This window comes from Balearica regulorum, chromosome 1 (genome assembly GCF_011004875.1).
Source record: "Balearica regulorum gibbericeps isolate bBalReg1 chromosome 1, bBalReg1.pri, whole genome shotgun sequence".
Lineage (NCBI taxonomy): Eukaryota > Metazoa > Chordata > Aves > Gruiformes > Gruidae > Balearica > Balearica regulorum.
The window spans coordinates 32309166-32334920 of record NC_046184.1 but is presented as its reverse complement, the minus strand read 5'-3'; the positions used below and the strand labels follow the sequence as shown (position 1 = coordinate 32334920).

Here is a 25755-nt window from a genome sequence, read left to right as displayed (position 1 = left end):
CCTAGATGTAAATCACTGTAACATTGGTAGGAAGAAGGGAGACAAATCAAAGACAAATGCAGCTACTGTACAATAAACATACCCTAATTAACCAAGTAACTTTCCACCTTAGCTTACAGGTCTTCATTCAAAAAGACATTTAGGGAAACACATTTCATGATGCTAAAGGGTTTCTTTAACTGTCTTTTATATGCGCCTGCTGCAGATAGGAAAAAGGTTGAGTATGGATGGAGACAGTATGGTCACTTGGTCACTTTGGGATTCGAGGATCGGGAGCCTGAGATGTGGAGAAGATACATGGTAAGAGCATCCCAGGGATGAAGCCTGGGGCACCCTGAAAAAGGGAGGATGCAGGTGTTAGGCTCCTTTGTGGGAATGGCAAAGTGATCTTGGGCTGTCTGGACATTATCATGACGAAAAGAAATAGATATATCCAGGGACAGGAGATGGCATAACCGGAAAACTGCTTGGGATATGACTGGGAAGGGAGCGAGAGGAACTAAAACAGAGAAAAAGGAAACTTCATGTGGCATAACTGAGATGCCAAGAAAATACTGTCCAGTGTAGACATCATCATATATGACTTTTTGGCAGGAATGTGGACAGGGTCTGGGGAAAAGTGAAGGAAATTCTCACCATCTAGGAAAGGGTGAGCAGCGCTCAGCTGCACACAAACATACACACACAGAGCTCAGATTCTTCTCTCTTCCCAACTTCTTTCCCACCCAGTTCTGTTAAACAATGTTTGAAAAACCCTACTCTGTTTTTTAATATCTGAATGATTGTATTAGTTGTTCAGAAAAATCCTTATCAGCTGTGTTTTCTTGGTTTGCCATTATCCCCATTGTGACAACATGCTTTTGTCAAATTTCTAATTATCTAGACTTTTCATCTCTGGGTCCCAGTCTGCCTGAAACTGTATGTACTCCTAATATTCAGGGCAACACATCTTACATTTTTTCACTTTTGATTTTCCTGAATACATGAATTTGAATCCTTTTAAATACAGAAAATGACTTGCTATTATTTTTTTTTTTATCATAAAAATCACTAAAAAAGGGTGACTGATTACCTGATATTTCTCTCTACCTGATCTTGGTAGATCCTACCAGATCTACCATACCAAATAATCTCAAAAGGTATCTTTTTGACTGATTCTAAAAATCCTCCAATAAGAGTTGTCCCTCTACTCCGTTCTGGTGAGACCCCACCTGGAGTACTGCGTCCAGCTCTGGGGGCCCCAGTACCAGAAGGACATGGAGCTGTTGGAGTGAGTCCAGAGGAGGGCCACAAAGCTGACCAGAGGGCTGGAGCACCTCTCCTGTGAGGACAGGCTGAGAGAGTTGGGGTTGTTCAGCCTGGAGAAGAGAAGGCTCCAGGGAGACCTTACAGCAGCTTTTCAATATATATAAAGGGGGCTTATAAGAAAGATGGGGACAGACTTTTTAGTAGCACCTGTAGCAACAGGACAAGGGGTAATGGTTTTAAACTAAAGGAGGGCAGATGCAGACTAGACATAAGAAAGAAATTTTTTACAATGGAGCTGGTGAAACACTGGAACAGGTTGCCCAGAGAGGCAGCAGATGCCCCATCCCTGGAAATATTCAAGGTCAGGATGGACGGAGCTCTGAGCAACCTGGTCTAGTTGAAGATGTCCCTGCATTGCAGGGGGGGTTGGACTAGGTGACCTTTAAAGGTCCCTTCCAACCCAAACCATTCTACGATTCTAAGTAAGACTTCATCATTTATTTTAGCAGATCTTTTCCAATGTCTGACAATGCTTACAATTAGATTTTTCTTTTTAACATCTCAATTGTAATATCTAAAGATCTTCAACTTTTGGACCTCTTTGTTGAACTTTCTAATTTTACTAAAAGTTCTCATATTATTTTCATTCTGTGGTATTTTACCTGCTTCTTGGATCTTTCCTCTTGTTAGTAAAAAATAATGAAAAAATTGTACCGAGACTTATTGCACACAACCTCTCATCTTGCTCTTTGTGTGCAACGAAAGTCTTTAAACATAAATATAATATTTACATTTTACATAGTATTAAGCAACTATGTTAACCTGTTACTACCACAGACAATATAAAATCTTGAACTCAAACCATCAATTTCAGTGGGTTAGAGTGCTGACCAAATAATTCCTCTGTCGAGAGAAAGCAGGGTTAGCTTGCTTGTTTCCACACCAATCATCCAAATCATTTTCAGACAAGTCAATTTATTTTATTATCAGTTAATTCAGTCCTTTCATGCATCTAATTTATTTTGAAAATCAATTTTACTCATAGATTAAGGATAATGTCATGAAGTAAAGCTGCTTGTAATTATGGGGACTTCTGTGTGTGTGAGCACAACCAGAAAGGGTCATTTAAAATATGTAGTTTATTAAAGACTTTGTGATTTTTTTTAGTTCATAGGAGAAAACAGCAGTTCTTGGGCTTATTTTTTTCCATTTTGAAAAATTAAATAAAATCTAATTGTTTACATTTGTCTTATTCTTAGCTGCAGATTGCACATATTGCATATATTTTTAGGAGTTGTTTTATAGTATGTATGGCAAATCATGGAATATAAAATGCTTTTAAAAGGCTTTTCTTATAGATAACCTGGGCTTGCAGCACTCCAGTATCTCAAACCTTAATGAGATGACACGGAGGGGATAAAGTTGAATAAATGAAGTCATAGCAAGATTAGTAATTCCATCTTTCTTCTTTCTTTCTACTAAGTCTAATCTCTCACGTACTGTAAACTCGAAGCGAGACTCTTGACATTAAGTGTGAGATTTATCTCACATAATTTTAAAAGTCAGGGATTTTGCCCAAGGGCTTTCTTCAGAGGGGTCAGACAAGCATTTCCAGAAGGTAATTTGGATATCCTATTCTCTCTTCATCAACTACAGAGAAAGCTGAAGACTATATCACATACCTAACCCTTAGATGGTTAAAATAAAGTGCAATGAATATTGCCATAAGAGAGTCTGGATTTACCTGACTGTAGCTGTGCAACATGACCTGGAGTCTCTCAGCTGAGCCCACTGGCCAAACCTACTCCTGGCACTGAACCCAGAAACCAAACCTCCTCCTGGAGCTGAACCTTCTGAGGCAGCTGTGGTGCCACCACTACAGTGACAACAGGAACGCTAATGGCAATTTATCTCCCATTTCTTCAAGTGTTAAGATTCAGGAGGGAGGGTACAATGATGGTATCGCCCACTCCCATAACTGATGAGGGACCTATTATTATACAGTTGGTTTTACTTGTTTTGCCGCAGCAACTAGGAACATCTGTGGAAGGTCAGGGAGCACGTGGTCAGGCAGTACTATTAAAACAGTCTTTGCCCTAAAGAAATTATTATTCCACTCCAGTGCAGCATCGGAAGTGCAACTGCACATTCTGCTTCTTACTTGTTCTGCAGAGCTCAGACACCCAAAAAACATGGAGAAGGTCAAGCACGAAGACATACTCTTGTCCTTACACCCTCACATATCCAATGATAACAGCGTACCTGTTCCTTCCTAGCCAAAACTGAACATCCTCTAGTGGATGTCATAGAAATATACTGTTTTTTCCCATGAACCTTATACAGAAATGTACTGAAATAGTGATTTTATCTATCTATCTATCTATATAGGAACATATATACCAGATAACTCACCAGTTCCTTTTCCAAACTTTCCAAACACTTTTTTCATGCAATACCTCTATATATCATTTATTGCCAGCACAGATACCGCATTTGGATCTACAAATAATAAATCTTAAAGTGTAGGTTTAATCTATGAAGCTCCTGGGGATTAACCTACTGTCTCTTTGGGTATCTGCCTTCATGGGACTTTAAAGTCCAGACAGCTTTCCTAAATTCAGGTATGAAGCAGAATTTAGTTCTCAGATTAAATACAACATTAGATATGACAAATAAGTATGTGTGAAGCTGAAGACAGCTCATGAGTTCAGCAATTTTCTATTTTATAATAGAGCTGAGAAAATGGTAACTCCAGGCAGATGGCACATCGTGGCTGAATTAAGGCATCTTACTCATGCTGTAGTACTTTGTTTAACAGCCAGACTCATCACCACCACCACCACCAATTTTAATGACTCTAGGTTCAGTCATGACTTTCTCTTCTTTCTACCAGTTCTACACTCGGATAGCTTCAGAGAGTTCAGAATTTTTCTGAATTGGCACTGAGGAGGTGAGAATTGGCTGCACTGTTTTCCAGGAGGTCAGGTTAAAGGAGCGAGTTGCAGCACAGCAAACCCAGCGCAGTACATTTCCTCTGGCTTGCGTTCCTGCTTTCAGCACTGGGAATCATAAGGCTGATATGTATCATAAAGGCAGGGAACACACACGAAGAAGGAAAGAGCTGATGATCTTAATCAGGACTTCTGTATCACATGGCAGAAAATTTGGAAAAGGGAAAAAAAGACCACTATGTTTAGTGGTAGATACAGTTACTAATAATTACACATTACTTCACAGTTAACATTTAACCACCACCCTAATTCAAATATATCTATTTCCTTCTGCTCATAGTCAGTTGCCACAAGCATACAGGGAGTTACTTTATACCTGATCTGAGATGTTATTTTGTAGGGAATCTGAAATAGATCATTCGTGCAATTTATTTAATAAAATTATTTCTACAGACTGCTACCTGTCTTTTCAATATACTCATTCTCACATTTTGCATAATCAATTCTCTATGTAATACAGAAAAGTAGAAAAGAGAAAATTCCCAAAGGGAATAGCATACTGTAATTTTACTGTTAGTCTTTTATCAGGATGTCTCTCAAAGACAGGTCACTAAACCATGTTAGGACACTTGCGTTATCATTCTGTCTTCATATGGCTAATATGAGAATAAGCAAAAATGTTATAAATTAACATTTACTCTCACTTTCTAATTTGATATACTGATTTCAAGCACCTATTCATTTTCTACATTCTTTACAAGATATAACTTTTCATGTTGGCTTATAGGGTAGTTAAAATCTATATTTCATGTAGGAACTGTGGAATATTCTTCACTTAAGAGTAAAAATAATCTTTTAACTTCTTCCTTATTTACAAAGTTATTAATGTTTTATCACTTTTTTAAAAAGTTATATATTTCAAATGATTTATCAGAAATGGTGGACATACAGTTATGTGGCAATTCATTGGGAAAGCAGTTTTAATGGGAAGTCAAATGTAAGATCGAGTCACTTCACTCAAATGATTCACATACTGTGAATCATTGCAAGAGATTTTTAATGGATATCCATTTGTATATTTGCCTTATTTGTTCTAAAAAGTCCTTAATCTTACTAAATCCTTAAATTAAAACAAAAAATAGAGAGGTAATTGAATCTTAATGAGGAAAACCAATTAAACAAAATGGAGCAAGCGTTCCCTTCACCAGTACTTAGGGCACTCAGGCTTCTGGAAGGGCTCCCAGATCCAGCACCATTTAGAAGGTGCTTTACTCAGCAGGAACAACTTGCACATGTCAAACAGAAAAACATTAATGTGTAAGTTACCATATGCAAAAGAAACTAACAGAGGAAATGATTATGGATACTACTGAAATACAGTGAAGGGCTGGCAGTAAAACATATGGGGCTATATATACCTACAAATCCATATGTTCAGAAACTACAGTGGATGTATCCTAAGGCCCTAATCCTGCAAACACTTCTGTACATGATTCAGTTTCATAGCAAAATAATCCCAAGCTCCAAGACCAGACAACCAAACCTCCATATACTAGAAGAGAGTGCTGAAAAATAAAGGGAGAAAGATTTGAATGTGCTTCAAGACCTACACATTGCATACTTTAACAAACAAATTACTATTTTGCTTTACAAAAGAAAAGGCAAAACAGTATGAATTTTCTTTTCAGAATGTCTGTGCATAAACAATTCATTTTGAAGATAATTGTAAGAAGGCTAGCAGTAGTTTTTTTGACGGATAAATGCCTAATAATTCCACTGTAATTAAAATATATTTTCAATGAAAGATGGTTACAGCTTTACTAAGAGATGGCTACAAGAGTTTCTGCTGGAAATAATAAGATATTTACCTTCATCTTTAGGAATGGTAATATGATAATACTGTTTGCTTAAAGCAAATAATAATGAGACAGCATTGAAAGTACTTATTTAAGTTCATTAAACGCCTCGCATATTCTTTCAGGAACTCAATCAATCACAAAATTTAAGCACATAAGTTGCGCCAAATCAACAAGCTTACTTATGAATACGATGTTAAGCACATGTTCAAGTCCTCTGCTGGAAAAGAATCAACTGGATTCTAAAAACACCGCAAATTGTGACATGAATATCAATAGCAAATCAAAAAAAAGAAGTGAAAAGTTTTCCAAAGGTCAATGTCAGAAAGAAGCTAAAACAGGTGGAAAACCTTAGGATCCCATCACTCCCACTGCACACTGATATAAAATTATTTTAATTAGCATCTTTATTTTTGTAATGAGCCTTCTCACCCTCTTTCTGTTCTTGTTTCCTCTCTATTTCCCTGGCATTTAGCATTGCTAAAGATGGCTGCTCCAGTCATTTGGTATCAGTCATGAGTATTGATCTACCCGACAGTGTTGTATACTGTTACATATTCTCACAGGAGAGAGGGACAAAGATCTGCTGACACAGCACATGGCTAGATAACCTTGAATGTCGAGGGATGCTGAACAGAAGAGCCACGGACTCATTAATTATCTTAACTATCACTAAGTTGTTGGGTTCCATATCAGCACTGCAAGCCTAGAAACCATTTCATATTTAGAAGTAGATCTCATACTGTTCTCAATTTGTCGCAGAAATTATTATAATTATTTATTTACAAATGTCAGACACTCTGCAATAGCATGAAATGGTCTGCTAAGATCCAAGCAGGGATATGACAGACAAGGTAAATAGGTGTAAAATATATTCATCCACTTTGTATTTTAGAAGAAAATGCCTATCTCTCTTTAGCAATTGTGAATAATGCCATATGGTGTGCTAAAAAGCTTTAAATTATGTAGATTCTGGCCCTCAGTTAATAAAATCTATTTTTGAACCTACTGTTCTGGAGAAAATCCAAGCTATATATAATTTAAGGTTTAGGCGTTGGATTTTTTTTTTTACTTCTCTGATAATCAAGTGGGAAAATTGCACTTTGCATTCATAGGAAGCTTATGTGCTGTTCATGTTCATGTCCATAAAACTCATGAGGTAGCATTTCATGGTCTAGAAAGAAGATTCCATCATGCTGATGGAGAAGAGGCAGCAGTGTAAGCCAGCAAGACACTAAAGAGACATCAGTTACCAAGAACCAGTCAGCGCTCAAGCAGAAAAAGTAACCACTCGAGCAGTCCCACTTCATATTATACGAAAGGGTAAGATTGTCTTTGGGAAGGCTGCCTCTCCTTTGCTGGACTGAAAAGAGCAGAATGACTCCTATCTCACTTGTGTCAGCGAAGTCCTTGAAAAGCAAAGTAGTTAATTATGTAGATTCCTCTTTACAGCAAGTTTCAAGTATGAAAAGCTCCAACCCTTGGCAGAGCAGGTTTCTCCACTTACGCCTAAGAATGACAGGGTAGAGTTTGCTCATCTTCTCAGGCTGCCAAGAGGAATGCCAGCCAATACCAAGTATAGTACTTTTAAACATACTCACATTTGCTGATCAGATACTTAAATAATTTAGGTGATCCTTCCTTAAAAACATCAGTGTTACTTCAGAAATGACTTAAGAGCCTGCCTATCATGTTGATTTCATGGGAAAGCCAGCGTTCGGCAAATCAGGAATGAAGACAAAGTGCCGTAGCTACTCTGCACAATCTCCCCACGCAAGCCTTCCAAGTGCACATGAAATACCATTAACGTACTCAGAAATTCAGCATGCTGTCTAATCGCACCCTCACGTACACATGGAAATAATTGCCCTGCACTGAGAAGCCCTGTGTTGTACTGGCTTTCTGCCTTTACTAGCTTTCACTGAAGTCTGGGGTTCTAGAGATCTTTGAAAATAAGGCATTAGGTTCCCTTAAACAGCGGAAGAGCTTTTGACATTTTTCATCAAAAATGGACTATCAGCTCGTTTTGCACAAACCAAAATAGTCACTAGCCTGACAAGCTGTCTTTTGAAATCCCAAGGTAAAAAGTAGAAGAGTTTGATTAGAAATAAAATATTAGAGGAACAGAATAACATTTTTTTGCTATTGACTCCTCTCATAGCCAAATGTAATCAAGTATTCATTAAGCACAATAAAATACAGGGCCTTTGCAGCTTTTAGTTAGTCTTTTAGAGAAAGAAAATAAACAAACCTGTTGCTGAAACAGACTTTTATTCTTTTGGTGCAAGGTTATTATCCTAAGTGAAGATATACTTTGGTTCATTGATTTACATGGGATGTGCTAGATAAAAGGAAAGTCTAAAATTCAGACTTAGCAATGGGGTATGGATTTAACAGGAAGTCAAGGGCAACTTAGAAGTATGTTGCCAAGAGACCAGATATCAGGGGAAAGAGAAGAGTCAAATATTACCGCAATAGGCATGAAATAACTTTTTTTGGCAGTGGACTGACAATCATCACAATGTTCTCTGAGGAGTGATTTGCTGCTCTCATTTGCCTTGCACTGCTCAAAGTGCACTCTGAAAAGCAGCCCTTATTATAACTGTCTGTTCTATCAGTAAGTGAAATACCAAATTACTTACGGCTTTTTCATCAATTTGTATCTGCAAGGATACATTTCAAGCACTTATTTACCTGGAAAATAAATATTGCTCCTGTCTCACTGCAGAAGATGATCTCTGCCTAAACTTTTGATGCACTGATTCATGTAACGTTTGCTTCCCTTCAGTCAAGTAAGTGCGTATTCCCCACTGATGGCAAATGGCCAGTCATTGTAACAATTCTCAAATTCTGCCTTTGATTGCCACAAACCAGACTGGCTAAAAGTCAGGGGTTTTATTCCAAGACAAACTCCAAATTGCTAAATAACATGTATTTCAGTTTGGGAAAAAAAGTCTCTTAAATTTCTGCAGCAGGATCTATCTGAAAACAGGTAAAAATACTTAGTTTAATGAGTGTCATAATAACAATCACCCTTTCAGGCCAAATTCTGAACATCTAAAGTCAGCGCAGCTTTCAGGTTTTCAGCTTCCTAGCTCCTTGTTTCCTAAATACGTCTAGCAGGTAATTCTGGAAGCTCTCAAAGCTCAATCAAAAGCATGAATTCTCAATATCTTCAAGCTTCTCGGCTGATATCTTTGAACTTGGGACAGGCCATATGGTGACACATCTCAAAGGACATTGACCCTGGAAGCTATCAGCTTCCTGGGTCCAAAGCAGTTAATATAGTAGGTCTGTTTAGGAGCCATGGGCTGCAAAAACCTTAACTGGTGACTCCAGAGTCACAAATCAGTTTGCCTTAAAAAATGCTAATCAACTTTTTAATATTCTGCTTTCCACATCTGCACCCAGCTAACTTGTCTCTTCACTCTGGTCCTTGGTCTCTCGTTATTAAAATGAGAACTCACGATCTTTACTCAAAAATCATCCCCGCTTTCCACATTCTCCATTGCTGTTGGCATTGACAGCATTCCCCTTGATAGTATCATGTTTGCAAGAACATCTCCTAAAACTTGACCTAATGTCACCTGTGATGACACCTGATTGCCCTAATTGTGCTCCTTCTTTCTCTGCAGTATCTATCTTTCAGTTTTTAACCATATTGTGAACACTCCCAATCAACTTGCTATATTTCATCTTGGTTACCGCAGCTACGTATTTTCTGGTTTCCATGACATTTTCATTGCAAAGAAATACATTTAAAAAGAAAATTTGCTAAGACTAACTGCCAGCAGCTCTAGTACTCATTTGAAATGAGAAAACCTCCAGCAATATTCAAGTGCTAGGGCACAGCAAAGACTGCAACATCAGATTTATATAATCCAGAAGTGCACTCTAATCCCTAAATGACAGAAGCAGACTTGCTCTCAACTCAAATGGATGTTTAATTATTTATGCAAAGTAGAGCAGGTCCAAGAGCAGAGAGCGTGTGCACTACTCAGCCTTGCAATAATACACCAGAAATAACAAATTCCCTCTCATTGTGTAAGACTACGAATCTTGCACATTGGAGGATGGTGGCATATATTTAGAGACAGTGGTAGGTTTGATCTTTGGCTTTTGATGAAAAATACACTCAAGTCCTGGATTTATTCCATACCAGAAGATAAGTTAGGAAGTTTCTTTGAACTGGGAAGAGCACTATTAGAACCTGCAGGTATTCAAACCCCTTCACACCAATGCCTCTTATTCTTCTTACAGGAATCATAGCCTGACATAGCCAATTACAGTCAAAGGAAAGATCAAACAAACATTGCTATCAATATATCAATGCATATTCAAACTACATGCAATCTCATCACACCCATCTTTGTTCTTCCTGTGTCACTTACTCAGGAGCGTTATAGCACACAAGCTTCCCATGTCATTCTAAGGCACTTGCCAGGAGGTGCATTTTGGTGCCAAAATTTTTGGCTTCTGGGCACAACTGCGATGTGCATAACACAAGTAATAGCATTAATCGCCTGGCCTTGCCCATCAAGAAATTAACTGAACATTTGTTCTAAGTGGTTCACTCAACTTTTTTATCAACTAACATCCAGCACTTGCTTGGCTACTGCAACTGACGATTTTGTTTGATGTCACCATGTCCAGAGTGAAATTACATGTGTAATATTACTGATAGTAGTTGACAGCCTCTTTTTTCAGGAAAAGCCCAGTATTAAAGTGATGAATTTTATTTTTTAATTTTTGTGCCACCAGCAACTCTCATATCTCAACAAAGAAAACGCCCTTGAAACACATAATAAATACATTGTAAGCATGAGATCACTACATTTTAAAGGTTTTTATTTCTAGTAGGTGACAATATATCCTCCAGAAAACTCGGATATGGAGTAAAGAACTGAGTTCAAACCCTTCATAGAATAAAATAATGTTCTCATTAAACCAAAAAGCACTCCTGTGATCTATGGAGTAATTTCTTAAAGGCAATGAGCTTACATCGTAGTATTAATCAGATTTTTGGACTCACTAATACAAACAATATGTTCTCATGGTAGTGAAATGGTAGGCCAGGTTGAGCAAGACTACAAACAGCTCATTTCAATTAGGGACTCATTTATTACATAACGAACCCAGAGAAACACAAGAATGTTTTATGACGTGCAGTAGTCTTTATCAGTAACTTTCCCCTCAAAGTAGGGAAGGATCTAAAGCCTACCTTAAAAATAAATGAATCACTAGTACACAATATTTGAACTTCTCACATCTCAGTCAATATTTTGCATATGTACAATTTAATTATTCTGCTTTTCACATGCTCATATCTCAGTTCATGCAGTCTGTACATAAGCAAAATATTTTCTGTCTTAAGAAGAGCTCTGCTTATGCTGGCAATCCAATTCATCATAGCAACTAAAAACCAGCATTCTTTTAAATTGTTATGGATGTCTGAAACAGGCTTTACAAATCTCAAAGTTGTTCAGAACAGTTGGGATAGGAACTAGGTTTTAATCTTGAATTTTAAGTTTCCAAAGAGCTCCTTCTATTCTCTTAGAACTGAACCAAAATTTCAGTTGCAAATATCTCTAATTTCAGATGTTAGGAATATGACTCCTGCATGTTTTAATATTTATGGGCCCACCTGTATTTATGAAAAGTTTTACAATTTGTAATTTAAAGTCAGTATATGCAGCATTTCCCCACTGTATTATGAAAACTACCAATATATTGTGCTGGTAGGATTTTATGACTTTTATGAATTTTAGATGGTGTCTATATTACAGAATCTTGTGTGTAGTGTCTCTTCTTGTGGGCATATTTCTATCCTTATAACATGATCATCTGTGCACAAATAGATGGTTGATATACATTTTTTATAATCTAGAGAGAGAAAGAATTCTGTATACTGAATTAGAATAGACAAGAACAAATTTAAGGTCCAGATCTGTATTTTCTCAAGCTTTGAATTATGGCTTCCATTGTAGTAAGTATGCTTCCTTACAGCTTCATTATTCACATTTAGTAATTCATTGCATCTGCAGAAATAAATTAAAGCCATACAAACAGCATAATTGACCTTGAGATGCATAAAACTGAAAACAGTTAGTTAAATGGATTAACATGGGAGGCCATCTTACCTGCCAGGCAGAAGACGAAACAGGGTGTAATAAGATGATAGATGAAGAACCACATGGTTATCATCTTCTGTTCAGCGATTATCTCAAAAGGAACTGTGCCTTGCAACACCAGCATTCAGAGAGCTAAAAATACCTGATCAGAGAGACAGAAAGAGGAGTGAATAAGTCTGACATAAGGCTTTATCTCATATCACATTTAACTTGCTATATTTTCTGTCTAAACTGAATACTTAATATAGGATAGAGTCTTTTGAATAGTAAATGCATTATCAAATTTGCTGGATCAAACTAATGATCTCTTTTGCTCAGAGAGAACACTGTTTAAGAGTACTCAGGTTTTCTGGTGATAGTAAGTAATATGGTAAATGTTAATACTGAACATCCTCTTAGATTCATCTTGCTAAACCAGAACTGTGTTTTGGGTTAGATCTGGATCCTCTGAGAACACTTCACATTACTAGAAATATTAAAATAATACATAGTTTGCAATAAAATAAGGACAGTCCAGATTCTACCCTCCTCCATCTTCGTAAATACTACATTACAATTAATGATTTCAAAGTCTGTAGAAAGAAAATCACAGCGAAACCTAAAAGTACATTAATCTCTTTCAGGATTCATTTATTTTGTCTAGTATATCATTCCTTTAAAACTTTTAACATAAAATTCATGATCCTCTGGAAAGGCGGTATTAATTTTTATGAGTTGCTTTTTAAACATTGAATATAATCATTATTGCAATGTCATATTTGAAGTTTTCTCTTTTCCCTGTGGCAGAAACTCTGCCTGCATATATATACTGAAACCAAGCTAAATAAACATGCAGCTTCTTTTGAATATTCTAAGATTTTAGACACCATTTTTGAGAATACTTCTATAACATTTTTGTCTTCTTTCAATAAGAATATTTTGCTAGCTTTTTGTTTCTGGCTGGTGGCTGTTATCTATTCCTTTAGGGCAATGCGTCATCATGTTTGCAGTGTGCAATTTTCTGTTTTTTTTAATAGATTTCTTGCCATGAATATATAAATGCATCGTTTACATCCATCACATCTTGTTCATACTACTTCTCTTGATTGGTTCTGCTGTAGCACTGGTTAAGTTACGACCTTCACACAAAGCTTATTGTTGTATCTCAGGCATATGCTGATATTATCCCTTCCTCTCAGCATATTCATTTTGTTACTATTTCATCACAAAATATGCTTATACATACTTGAATATCCTTCAGTACCATGCATCCTAGGGCATGTTTGCAATATCACTTTTTTGCAGGATATAAACTTGACGTTACTGTTTTCTAGCTTCCCATGCCAAGTACCGATGACTCTGACAGTGGCTTCTAGCTTTTACCGAGACTCTTGCTCTTTCCAGGTCAAAATTTTTACTGAATTGTTTTCTTTTTCCAAAATCCAGAGGTATTAGACCTTGTTTTGAAAGTGCCCTCTTTCACACCTCCAACATGAAGAAATGGGTGGGTTTGAATTTCAAAGCGCATGCACAGACATATGTGACTCCCTAAGTATGCTTGGGATAAATGCTGCTCCGGTAACAGAGTTCCTCTGGTTTGAGCTGTGGCTGGACAGGTCTGTCTTGGCGTACATGTCCCGTGGCTCTCCTTGAGGTGGCTTAGGAACATGTCTTGGCCATTGGGGCCCTACACTGGTCCCTTCTTCCTCAGAATAATCCTAAGAAGATGTTAATCAGAACATGCATCAGATAGCGAGCTTTCCTTATAGGAGAGTGTCATGGGGTGTTTTATTAAACTCAGTGGAGGAAAATGGCAAGAAATATCACAAGAGACTCCTTTTGGCTCAGAAATTGCAGGAGCTGTTGCACTTCACATTTTTCCTTTTTTAGAGGATGAAATCTTTAACAAACAACTAACTCAAAATTTAGTTGCCATGACCATAAAATCATGGCTGTTACATGAAAACGGTGCTTAGCAAAACACATACAAGAGCAAAACAGTGATCCCCAGAACTGAGATTTATTTAGAAATATTTCCTGGAAAAATGCTCTTATGTTGGCAACAAAGGCATATGCTTACTGTATCTGGATCCAAGGGGAAGAATTTAAACATCTTTACCCTCTATTGGCACTAAAGTTTCTTCAGACTTTGTCACAAAAAGGATTATTCACAACTATTTCAGGCATCTACCTTAAATGACCAAAGTATGAATTCCTGTGTCTATATGATGTCTCCAAAAGACAGTGGTAGGCTACATCAACAAATGACTTTGTATACTTTTCCAGCAACCATATCCTGGCTATGAAGCTTCTTGTGTTATCACACTGCCTCGCCTGGAGCATTTATTTCCAAGTGACATGAGTTAAATTGCATAGTTACACTGAAATAATGCACATAATTAAACAGTGATGAAACAGGGACTCTGTTGGGAACAACGGTAATTACACAGTAACTCATGGTGATAATAACTGTGTTCAAATGTATTGATAGATGAAACTGTTAAGAGTAAACCCATGTTCTCTCTCTGACATTACAGGCATCGCGGCAGACAGGAGATCCCTCCTCCCTCTTTTTTGCAGAATCCAGGTTTGATTTTGGAAAGTTACCTTGTCCTCTAGCTCTCCAAAATTTCCTTTCTGTTGGCTCAGGAAAAAATGGTTTGAACACTGGTTCAAATTACAGTAAATAAAAATTTTGTCAGTAAATGCTATAAATACCTCATTTTATTCAGATACAGAAATATCCACCCTGCCAGGATTAAAATCCTTTCCTCGCTCTCACTTCCTTCGGCTGAGTGGGTTCTGTATATATAGCACACCATCCCTCCTGATTTATCTCAGCTTGTGGACAAGAAGTGAGGCTGTTTCGCATCGCTCTGCTGAATTTTGGCAGAACTGCCTGCTATGAGATGAGACAGCATGCGGGTTATCTATCGTCTGCACGTCTGAAGTGGTGCGGCTGTACATGATGTTATCACCCAGCTGCCCAAGGAGGAGTCCAGGCCCATCCGAGGAGCAGCACTCGCGCCGGAGGCAGCACTGTGGGCTGCAGTCCTCATGCGGCATTAGCTACTGCCTCTTTTGCTTTACAGCTCTCAAGCTTTTTTCTTCACAGAGTGAGAAAGATATTGTTGCCCAAGTAAAAATCACTCCCGAACAAAAGAACAGTGATTAGTACGACTCACTTTTCTCCCCTGTGAAAGCAGAGGGTGATTGCATGCCTGGACATGCTCCTTTTAGTCTGCACAGTACACTATCCTTCTTTTCTCACAACAAAGCATCATAATTTTAGCGAAAGAGTAAGACATTTTTAAAATACGTAATAAAATAAGCATGCATTTAACTGCAACTGTGTCAAGCTTAATTACAATCTAATGCTCATTAACACATTTAGGTCCCTTTTGACTGTTCAGTTTCCCAAAAGAGCCAGTCACCACTACCAGGCCTTTGCCTTGCTAGGTTCAAGATAACTCCTTCTGGTGAGCTGGCTGGAGTGCGAGCCTCCCAAAGGAGGTGGGGGAAAACTGGGACATCGGCTGCTGAATAGGAAGTACGTTCAATTTTGAACACAGGGACCTCCCAGAACGCTTCTGGAGGTTTGCAGTGTCTCTTGATGCTTCATTAGGATGAGAAGTGTTCCCAGGACACAAGGGTAGACCTGCCTCTCTATACTACCCAGCTGTACGGATACTTTAATCTCTCAAAATGCACTTTAGGAAACTGTCTACATTTTCTTCCATATTCTGTGCGGCTTTCTTCAGGTCTTCACCACACACTTTGGCCTTCATTAAGGAGAAAAAGACAATTGTTTTACAGCTATGAAAATAGCCATGTTTTCCATCACTTCCCTCCTTGATCCAAACATGTAGATGACATCATCATTTTGCAAGGACATAAAGCATTCATAATGTAGACACAAAAAGAAAGTACAAACAGCAGGTAATGGAAGTCAGCTGAATAAAGATCTTAAGATAAAAAGCAGTGCAAATAGGCTACATAATCTACTAGATTTGAAATCCAGAAAGGGCAGGGACAGACATGGTAAAGAGCAACCATGGGGGATGTTAAAGGGTGAAGAGGAAGGAAAGAAGCAGAACTCAGCATTACAGAGGGGAGGGATGTCTTGTGGGACATGCAAGTGATGTGTGGGAGGACGGAAGCAATAAACCAACCCAAAAGGGCAGTCAGAAAGAAAGGCAGAGAGGGAAAGTGATGGAGATGGAGACGAAGGCAGATGAAGGTGCATGAGCATTAGCAGTCACCTCTGTCAGTAAATCTCAACATTTATCATGGTGAGATGTTCCTTGAACATCTCTTGCTGAGGCTTTCAGCACGGGAGCAGCATGATCATTGCATCATCCCCCAACATCCTCTCAGGGCTCCCCTCAGGAGCCCCAGGTGCTGAGTGGGCAGAGAGGGGGCAAAGGAAACCATTTAGGTGCTCTGGCTTGGTACACTCAGCTAGGAAAGGTAAATCAAGATGCTTGTTATGATTCTAATTTCCTGGCATATTATGATAATTATACACATTCAAGTTTTAGTATTGGTAGAGATTCCATCCAGATTAGACTATAAATAGACACAACAATCTAGAAGAAATCTCTGGTTCTCCACCCTTTTTCAAAACATGAATATATATAATTGCAATAATTCACTAGTAAATTAACACAGTGGCAAGTTATAATCAAAGCCTTTTAGGAGCCACACAATACTTCGACCTAATCAGTGTTTTGTATTTGTTTTTACTTCAGGCTCTTTCAGTGATTTTAGTAAGCATCTAATTGCTCATTATCTTGATTTTCTTAAAAGAGTTGGCATTTTTTGCTATGATAACTAAAACTCCTCATAAATCTTATTAGTTGCTCAGTATTTAGAATTACCAAGAAACTTTTGAATAAAAAAAAATTATGTGCATTGCATATTATTTATTGTGTCATCCTTTGTCCTTTTCTACTATTTTGGCGTTTGCAATTTAATTTTGTGATCAATCAACATGTTTTGGCATTCTAGGTTAGACTTGCCATCAGAAAGGGCACTACGTCTCACTTAAAAGTCTGGCTTCTCAAACATCACCCACAACCCCTTTATTTACTTCTGAAACCAGTACCTTAGCCACTAGCATTTACTAGCCTTCTCTATGACCGGAAAGGTGATGACAGTCAAGTTCCCTGCCACTGCACAGATTTATCTCATTACAGTGGCCTAGGATTACTGTAAGTAAACTTCCAAGCCAGCCCTGCTCTTATAGCACTGCTGCATCTACAGAAGATTTTTAGATGGTAGCTGGCTACCTCTTAGAGTCCAAAAATGGCTTTAGTTCCCTTCAAAAAGGCTTATAGAAACACTTCCTTTCCTTTTGATCATCTTTGATTTCTATAACTATACTCTTTGTTGCTGCCTGATTTAGTCAAGTGGAAATGGAAGTTCAAATCCGCTGTCCCCAGTACTGCCCACTGGCCCAAACAGCCCATCACCAACAGTCATGCTTCTAGTATTTTCCACATCACCCTTTTTAAAGAATATAGTTACTCCCTTCATTTCACATGAATGAAAGCCAGCTAAGCCGCCCATCGATTTGATGGCCCATAAATAAGACACTCTTCTTGAACAGAATTTACACTTTCAAGGACAACATGTAAAATAACATCACAACCAACCACTACGTTTGAGCAAAGAACAGTCTATTGTCCATCCCTTTCCCCTCCCAATTACTCAAAAAATTTTTTTCTACTGCTTACAGGTGCTAAATAAATAAATAACAGGATCAGTTCATTAATATATTTAGACAGGCTAAATTAATAAGTGATTCTATCACCAGTGGAAAGTTCAACCAGCTCTGTATTTTTGCTTAATAAACATTGACTTGGAAACACAAAGAACCAGTATCTCTGAGGTGATGAGGACTCCAGGGTGGTTACAGGGCTTGGACCAAGTTTCAAGGGGAAACCTTAACTTTGGAGTGGGATAGAAAACTTCCATTGTATTACAAATATTTATAAATTTACTCATCATGTCTTCTTTTCCACTTAAACTCTCATGTCAATAGGCTTAACAGAACTAATGTCCTGGCACACTGATGATCCACAATATACTCTGGAGCAGAGTTACCCTCCTCCTCCCCTCCGGGCCCCCTTCTTTGGAAGCTGTGACTTCTCCCAAGAATCAAGCACCTAAAAGACAATCTCTAGACATGTTTTGAGTCATGGTTTTTGCACTTGAAAGCAATAACACCTATACTACAAAGCAACAAAACACAGCACCTATAACAAGAAACAAAAACATCAAATATAGTACGATTTGCAGAAAATCATTATAAAATACAGAAGGTACCAGCAATCTGAATGGCAACCTTACTGTTACAAGATGTGTTTTCTGTGGCAATTTTCTAATGCACCATTTTTTCAAGTAGGACAACATGCTGGTAGTTAATCACGCTGTGAATTTAACTCTCCTGCTTCCTTTATATTTACACATCAAAGAATTCAGACCCCGAGAATCAGTAACTTCTTCAGTCAGTTGCTCAGTAGGCACTTTTTCTTTTTTTGTTAAGCAATTAAGAAGCCCTATGGGACTTGCTTTGCTTGCCTGCTACATCATCCTTCCAATTTTCATTTTTTCTACTCTTCGTTTTGGATCCTGTTATTTTATCCTCTCAGATAGTTCATGCAACTAATGAGATGTCTTATTTTTCTTATTTGCATCCACAGATTCATTATGAATCAACATTAATTCTTTTCCCTACAAAGGTTTTACAGCAGTCACACTCTATCTCATCTTGTAGTTAATCAACAATTCTCTAACGAAGGGCCATTTGGTATTGCCACTATAAACAATTTTTTTAGGAAGGTTAGGCATCTCCTAATTTGTGGTAAGATCAACAACTCAGCTTTACTCTTAAGTATTAATACCATTTGGTTACTTTTCTTGAGTCATTGGGTGCAAAAAGGTTTTATTTTGAAATACCTCCAGATAATGAAGTGTTGCTTAGCGGTAGTTAAACACTGTCTTTAATCATCATGTCAGCAGCGAAGGGTCAGGCAGCCAGTCCTCCAAGTCCCTATTCACACCATTTGCTCTATCAGTAGCTGGCTGTTCTTTATTCTAAGGCAATAAATCAGGAAAAGATCACTTACTGCTGCCATAATTCACAGGCATTGCTCAGACTTTTCTGAAAGCATGCTGTAAGGGCTTTCCTGCTTAAAGATTGTCTGGTAAAAAATTTCAGCAAACAAAAATCAATAAACCTTGTGCCAAGCACTAAACATCATGCAGAAGAGTATATTGCTCGGTTCCTACACTTAACAAGTAGCTTCTGCTTGTGTCTGAAAGCCTAATTAGTTTAACTTTGACTCCAAGATAACCACAAACACTTAAGGCTCTAAAACCATCATTAAAAAAAAAAATAAGCTATGAATACAAACAAATATCCATTATTAAAACTGGGCATTCTTTCATATGATAAAGAGGAAAAAGTGGTATTCCTCAGGGGTCAGTATTGGGACCAGCACTGTTTAACATCTTGGTCAGCAACATGGACAGCAGGATTGAGTGCACCCTCAGCAAGTTTGCCAACAACACCAAGCTGTGTGGTGCAGTCAACACGCTGGAGGGAAGGGATGCCATCCAGACCTTGACAGGCTGGAGGGGTGGGCCCAGGCTTGAGAGATGGGCTCAGGCTTCAGAGATGGGCCGGATGAAGTTCAACAAGGCCAAGTGCAAGGTCCTTCACATGGGTCAACACAATCCCAAGCACAACTACAGGCTGGGTGGAGAATGGATTGAGAGCTGCCATGAGGAGAAGGACTTGGGGGTATTGATTGATGAGAAGCTCAACAAGAGCTGGCAATGTGCGCTTGCAGCCCAGAAAGCCAACCAGCACGTAGAGGGAGATGATTTTCCCCCTCTACTCCGTTCTTGTCAGACCCCACCTGGAGTACTGCATCCAGCTCTGGGGGCCCCAACATAAGAAGGACATGGAGCCATTGGAGAGAGTCCAGAGGAGGGCCATGAAGATGATCAGAGGGCTGGAGCACCTCTCCTATGAGGACAGGCTGAGAGAGTTGGGGTTGTTCAGCCTGGAGAAGAGAAGGCTCCCGGGAGACCTTGTTGCAGCCTTCCAGTACATAAGGGGGGCTAAAAATAATCTGGAGAGAGACTGTTTATAAGGGCATGTAGTGACAGGACAAGGGATAATGGCCTTAAACTAAAAGAGGGTAGATTTAGATTAGACATAAGGAAAAAATTCTTCACTGTGAGGGTGGTGAAGCACTGGCACCGGTTGCCCAGAGAGGTTGTGGATCCCCCCTCCCTGGAAGTGTTCAAGGCCAGGCTGGATGAGGCTTTGGGCAACCTGGTCTATTGGAGGGTGCCCCTGCCCAAGGCAGAGGGGATGGACTAAATGATTTTTAAGGTCCCTTCCGACCCATGCCATTCTATGATTCTATGATTTTTTGGTTACTTTGGCCAACATCTTTCAAGGGACAAAAACCATTAACTTTTCCAATAAAATTAAGTGTATAATTGCTGTTATCTTTTGGAGTTTCAATTTTATTTATAAAAGAAAAGAACAGATTACTTAGAACACCATCTTGAAATTAAATCTTAAATACACCAGATCCATTTCTAAAAAAGATTACTTCGATGTTTCAGAAAATGAAACTATATTACATGAGAATCTTTACTGCACTCTTGGCATTTTCAATCTGATTTTCACATTTTCTTGCACTTAGTAATACCTTCTTATTCATCACTAAACAAAGATATGGGAATGAATCATATGCATTCAATAGGTTCATAGCAGATGTATTTATATACATAAAAATGTAACAGTTTATCCATATAATCTGTAACTCAGGATACTCTATAACATACTTCCTATTGTACAGCCAAAGACAACCTCAGTGGGAGATTTCATCTTCAAACTGCATGTTTCCTAGCAACTCTCTTTAAATCAGAGTAGCTTTTTTTAAAATTTACATCAATCACTTGGAACTGTTGAGAATGCTTAAAAACATCTCTTTCATCCTGTGAATAAACAGTTCGAATCAGACTAGCAGCTGCAAAAGGGAGAAAAAAGGAAAATCAATTCAATGTTTACTAGAATTTGCTAGTGGATTTTGGAATAATACGTTATTTGTGCCTTTTGGTTTTAAGCTTACACATTTCAGAATAGCTATTGGTGAGATCCACAGGCATTTTTTACAGGTTTGAGCTGCCATCCACCATTTCAAAGATCCTCTGTGTTTTAAAGACTGCTTTTCAATGATACTTACTCATGAGGTAGAATTAGTTGTATTCTGAAGATTTTAAAAGACAATTGATGGTTACTATTGGTTTCATTACCTACAACTAAAGCATAGTTTCTGTAGTCTTTAGATTTTTTTGAAGAAAAAAACCCAAGAAACCAAACCATCTATCTTTTTTTGAAAGCTTAGTTTATTGCCTGTTTATTATCAGTTGATACTTTTCATCCACGTATTCTCTATCAACCCCAGTATAGCTTCAGAGGCACACAGCATCTACAGAAATCTCCCTTAACGCTTCGTCAGCGAGGGGACACACATGGACGTGTACCACCAGAACAGCCTTTGGATGAATCCCAGAGTCAAAACCACTATACCTGAGAGACACCAGAAATCACATCTTCCTGTGCTTAACAGAAAGAATATTGGTATCATGATTGCACTTAGACTAAATCAAGGTGGACTGGGAAGGAACACAGGTGGGAAAATGGATGGGTAAAGGGATAACAGGGCTCAGTTGTGTATCGGCAGCGGGTGGTCAGCACACTTGTCTGGCCTCATCACCAAAGTGTGTCCTCTTTTCTTATTAAGCTCTGACTAATTTCCTAATTTTCCTATTCTATGTGCATGTGCGGTATGGAGGTCTAAGTGCCAGTCACTGGGGTGATACCACTAGCCCAAGGGGCCCAGATGCCCTCGGTGGCAGCAACTGGACAGACTGGAGTGTGTGAGGGGTCTGAGTGGTGGCCACTGGAGAAGGAGCCACGGGTCATGGGCCCATGTGTCCAGGGTGCCAGCAACTGCAGAGACCGGCATAGAAACGTATGGTGTGGGTATGTATGGCAGTGCGTAATCACCAGTGGTCATCAAGCCGGACTAGCCGGCAATTAGGGTAAGAGGCTTGGGAGCAGGTATTGGAGCAGCTGCCACCAGCAGCTGGGGACACCTGGGGATTCAGGGCCAGGTCTGGGACAGCCTGAACCCCTCAGGCCAGCTACTGGAGGGGTCCACATTTATGTATGGACAAACACTTTCCACTAACAGGCTTTCATCTTGATCAGCCAGACAAGAGGAGGCTGTTGGGGCTGTTTCTGTTTGCGACCACTGTTGCTGTCTGTCTGTCGATCTACATGGCCAGCCGCATACAGACGTATGTACGCACTGTGCGAGCTGCTGAGCATCGCCGCTGGCTGGTCCCGGGCACAGGGAGCTGCTCCTCAGCCTTGCCTCCCTCAGGCAACCGGATTTGGCAACCCCCAACAAAAACAACCCGAAAAATCAGTGAGATGCATCTGACCCTGAATTTCTACCATGACGTGCAGGATTAGCTCCACGAGTGTGCGAGTGTTTTATCTTTGCAATGCAATACGTCTGAAAATGCGAGTACTTTATCTTTGTAATGCAATAATGTTTATGTGAATAGTAAGTAAAGTACAAGAATTATTTTATAGAAAGTATGACTAATTAGTTTAATGACTGAATCCAGAGAACCATTTGAGATCACTTTTAAGCAATTTATAGGTCTATAAATAAAACCAAAAGAGAGAGGCACTTGATTTTATACATCCAAATAATTTTGCTTTGCTTTTTATTCCTGAATACCAAGAAGAAAGTTAAATAAAAAACCAGGCATTTGAAAGCCAAAGGCCTGATCTACTGAACTGTGTGCAAAAATTTAAGTATAGGATGAACGCATACAGCAAAATCACAGGAGGCACCCATCAGTTTGCAGGACTGAAGCCTAGAAAATTCCATTTCAGAGATCTTGTTCCAAGTTTCATATCGTTGTGACAAAAAATACATTTTGATATGTAGATAAATACAGCTTAGGCAATTCAGCCACAAAATGAGACCTTTCTCTTTAGTTATCAAAGTTGAATTAGTAATTCCTTTCCAAAAGACTAATTTCAAATAATTACAAATGTTTTAGTTGATAACTATTCTGTTGAATGTAACATACAAGTGTATTCTTTCACAGATGCTATTTCAGTATGGTGATACGCCAAGAAATCAAAATAACCTTCTCATTTAGAAGGTATCGATTGCAAAGTAATGCTGTAACATCTTGCAGCAACTCCACGTTCTTCCAAGCAATAAAAGAGTCTCTACAGACTTCGTTACACAACTGCCTACAGGTCCTGCACAGCTATTTGGTATTTACTGCATTGCTGATACGGACCTGGAGGCATTCTAGTATCTAATCTAATATCTACCCTTCAGCTTAAGGCCATTACCCCTTGTCCTATCCCCATACGCCCTTGTAAACAGTCCCTTGTTAGTGCATTTACAAATTAGGAATATCCACACATTAACATCTTTAAAGAAAATCAATTATAGATGCTTTAATTTATTAACTTTTACACATACTTTCTATTGTGCCTGCCTTCATCCTTCTTCCCTGACCTCTTCCCCAAAGTGCTCAATTTTTCTTAATTGCCTCAAATAGTCAATTGAACTAATTTACCTGGAGAGGCATGTAAGGTACCTTTCACATTCAATTCATCTGAAAAAAAAAAAAGGTGAAATTACCTCCCTGATGTACAGCTGAAATGACAAGAGAAGAACAGACAAAATGTTACTCACAGTAACCAACATCAGAAATTGAAATATCATTATCTTCAATGGCATCTCTGTGCTTTTATACTGATGGAGATAGATACAATGAGAACATGGTCCAGCATGCATTACTAGTACATTTAAAAAGGCAATGTGAAAGATGCTGCTATTTATAACAACTACCAAAACCTGCTATATATCACATTCTGTGGTCTGCTAATGCATCTGTTGAATCATTATGGCAATACAAATTTGGTCATTTGGTCTATTTCTCAAAATATTACAATAAATCATTTTTAAAATGTACAGCATTTGTACTGTAATATCAATTATGTTCTGAAACATTCTGAGAACTTTGGGGTCTCCTTCTTTGGATGAGAAAATTTTCTAATTCTCATTACAATTCCAACAATATGAAAAAATCTTCTAATGGGGGGCAATGCCTGCAAAATATTTAATATACATAATTAAACTCACCAGGCATTTTGCAATGCAGTTTTATATATCAACTTTTTCTTCTCATTAACACAGAGTAGCTTTAGGTCACAGCACAGACAGCTTCTGTGCTGACGGTATAACTGAAAATTCCTTTTCTAACATATTGAAATTTGACAATAAGTCAGTGTTATCTTAACTGGGAGATGGCATCTTGCATTACTGTTTGATTTGGTGGTTTATTTTAATGCTGCAATCTCACTTTTCTTTTATAGCATTTGCAGAAATGCATTGGCCATTTTGAAGAGCTAAAATTTCAGTATTTGTGAGCTGTCACAGGATGTGAACTCCAAACTTTTGCAGATCATTCTTTGGACTCTTAAGCAGAAACAAGATGATAAAGAGAGAGGAGAATAGTCCTTCGCCAGTATGGTGTATGGGGACTGAAGAATTTAAAGTACAAGCATAGTGGAACAAAGGAAATAATACAATGGTATAGGCCCTCAGGACCAGGAAATCAGGAATAATTTCTCTGTGATCATTTTGACATGTGCATTTCAAAGCTGTTACTTTTCAAATTGAACTCCAGCATTACACTTTCTTAGAGTAGAAACAGAATTAAGATCAGATACTGGGGCATAAAAAAAGTTGAAAGCCAAATATTTGAGAAGGAACTTGTGTTAGGTTTTCTATGGGAATAAAGTGTTACGTGATTTTCACGAAAAGATGAGCTTCAGAAGACTTGCAGCAACCTTCACTTCAGGAGGCACCAGCTCCCCAACAGAGCACGTACCAAAGACAGCTTTAAGACCTACCCTAACAATGAAACTTCCTGCTTTTTCCTGTGTTACAGCACTGCAGAGTGTATTTGCTTTGTATGAGCAGACTACTCAATCGTTTATAAGCTGAACTCTTTGGACATTTATCGTGGATGGAAAAGAGCAAATGACAGTCCAAGCATCAGCAATAAACTGATGAATAATGTACATTAATTTACCTCTTTGTTGCACATGATAATTGAATAAACGCTAAATTTCTCCCGTTTGACATGGGCAAAACTCCCTTTGCCTGTAACTACTGTAACATGGTCAGGAATGGATTTATTGATACAGACAAAAAGAAAAACTCTCTTCATCTGTGCTATCATATTTGACACTTGAAATTACAGTTGAGGAGATTATTTAAGGCACACTGCTATACTCTTCCAGTAAATTATGTGCAGACTACACTTTATACTTGCCTATATGTCTTATCAGAAGAAAAGTGATTAGACTTAGGAGAAAAAACAAAGCAGATTTTCTTTCCTTTGTTTACCATTGATCTTCTTCTGTCTTGATGTGTGTTTTGCAGTGAAGAA

At 38.4% G+C, this 25755-nt stretch overlaps 1 protein-coding gene across 6 annotated transcripts in view; it reads right to left on the bottom strand.

Moving 5' to 3' along the window:
• CNTN1 (contactin 1) overlaps positions 1 to 25755 on the bottom strand; it is a 265155-nt gene that overhangs the window by 83833 nt on the left and 155567 nt on the right. For 5 of the 6 annotated variants that reach the window (XM_075744711.1, XM_075744701.1, XM_075744731.1 and 2 more), the window contains one exon: positions 12196 to 12328. In XM_075744711.1, coding sequence (XP_075600826.1) covers positions 12196 to 12310 — 115 coding nt within the window. In that variant the 5' untranslated portion in view covers positions 12311 to 12328. Of the gene's footprint in view, positions 1 to 12195; positions 12329 to 23871; positions 23911 to 25755 lie in introns of all 6 variants that reach the window. The other variant, XM_075744721.1, reaches the window with a different exon arrangement.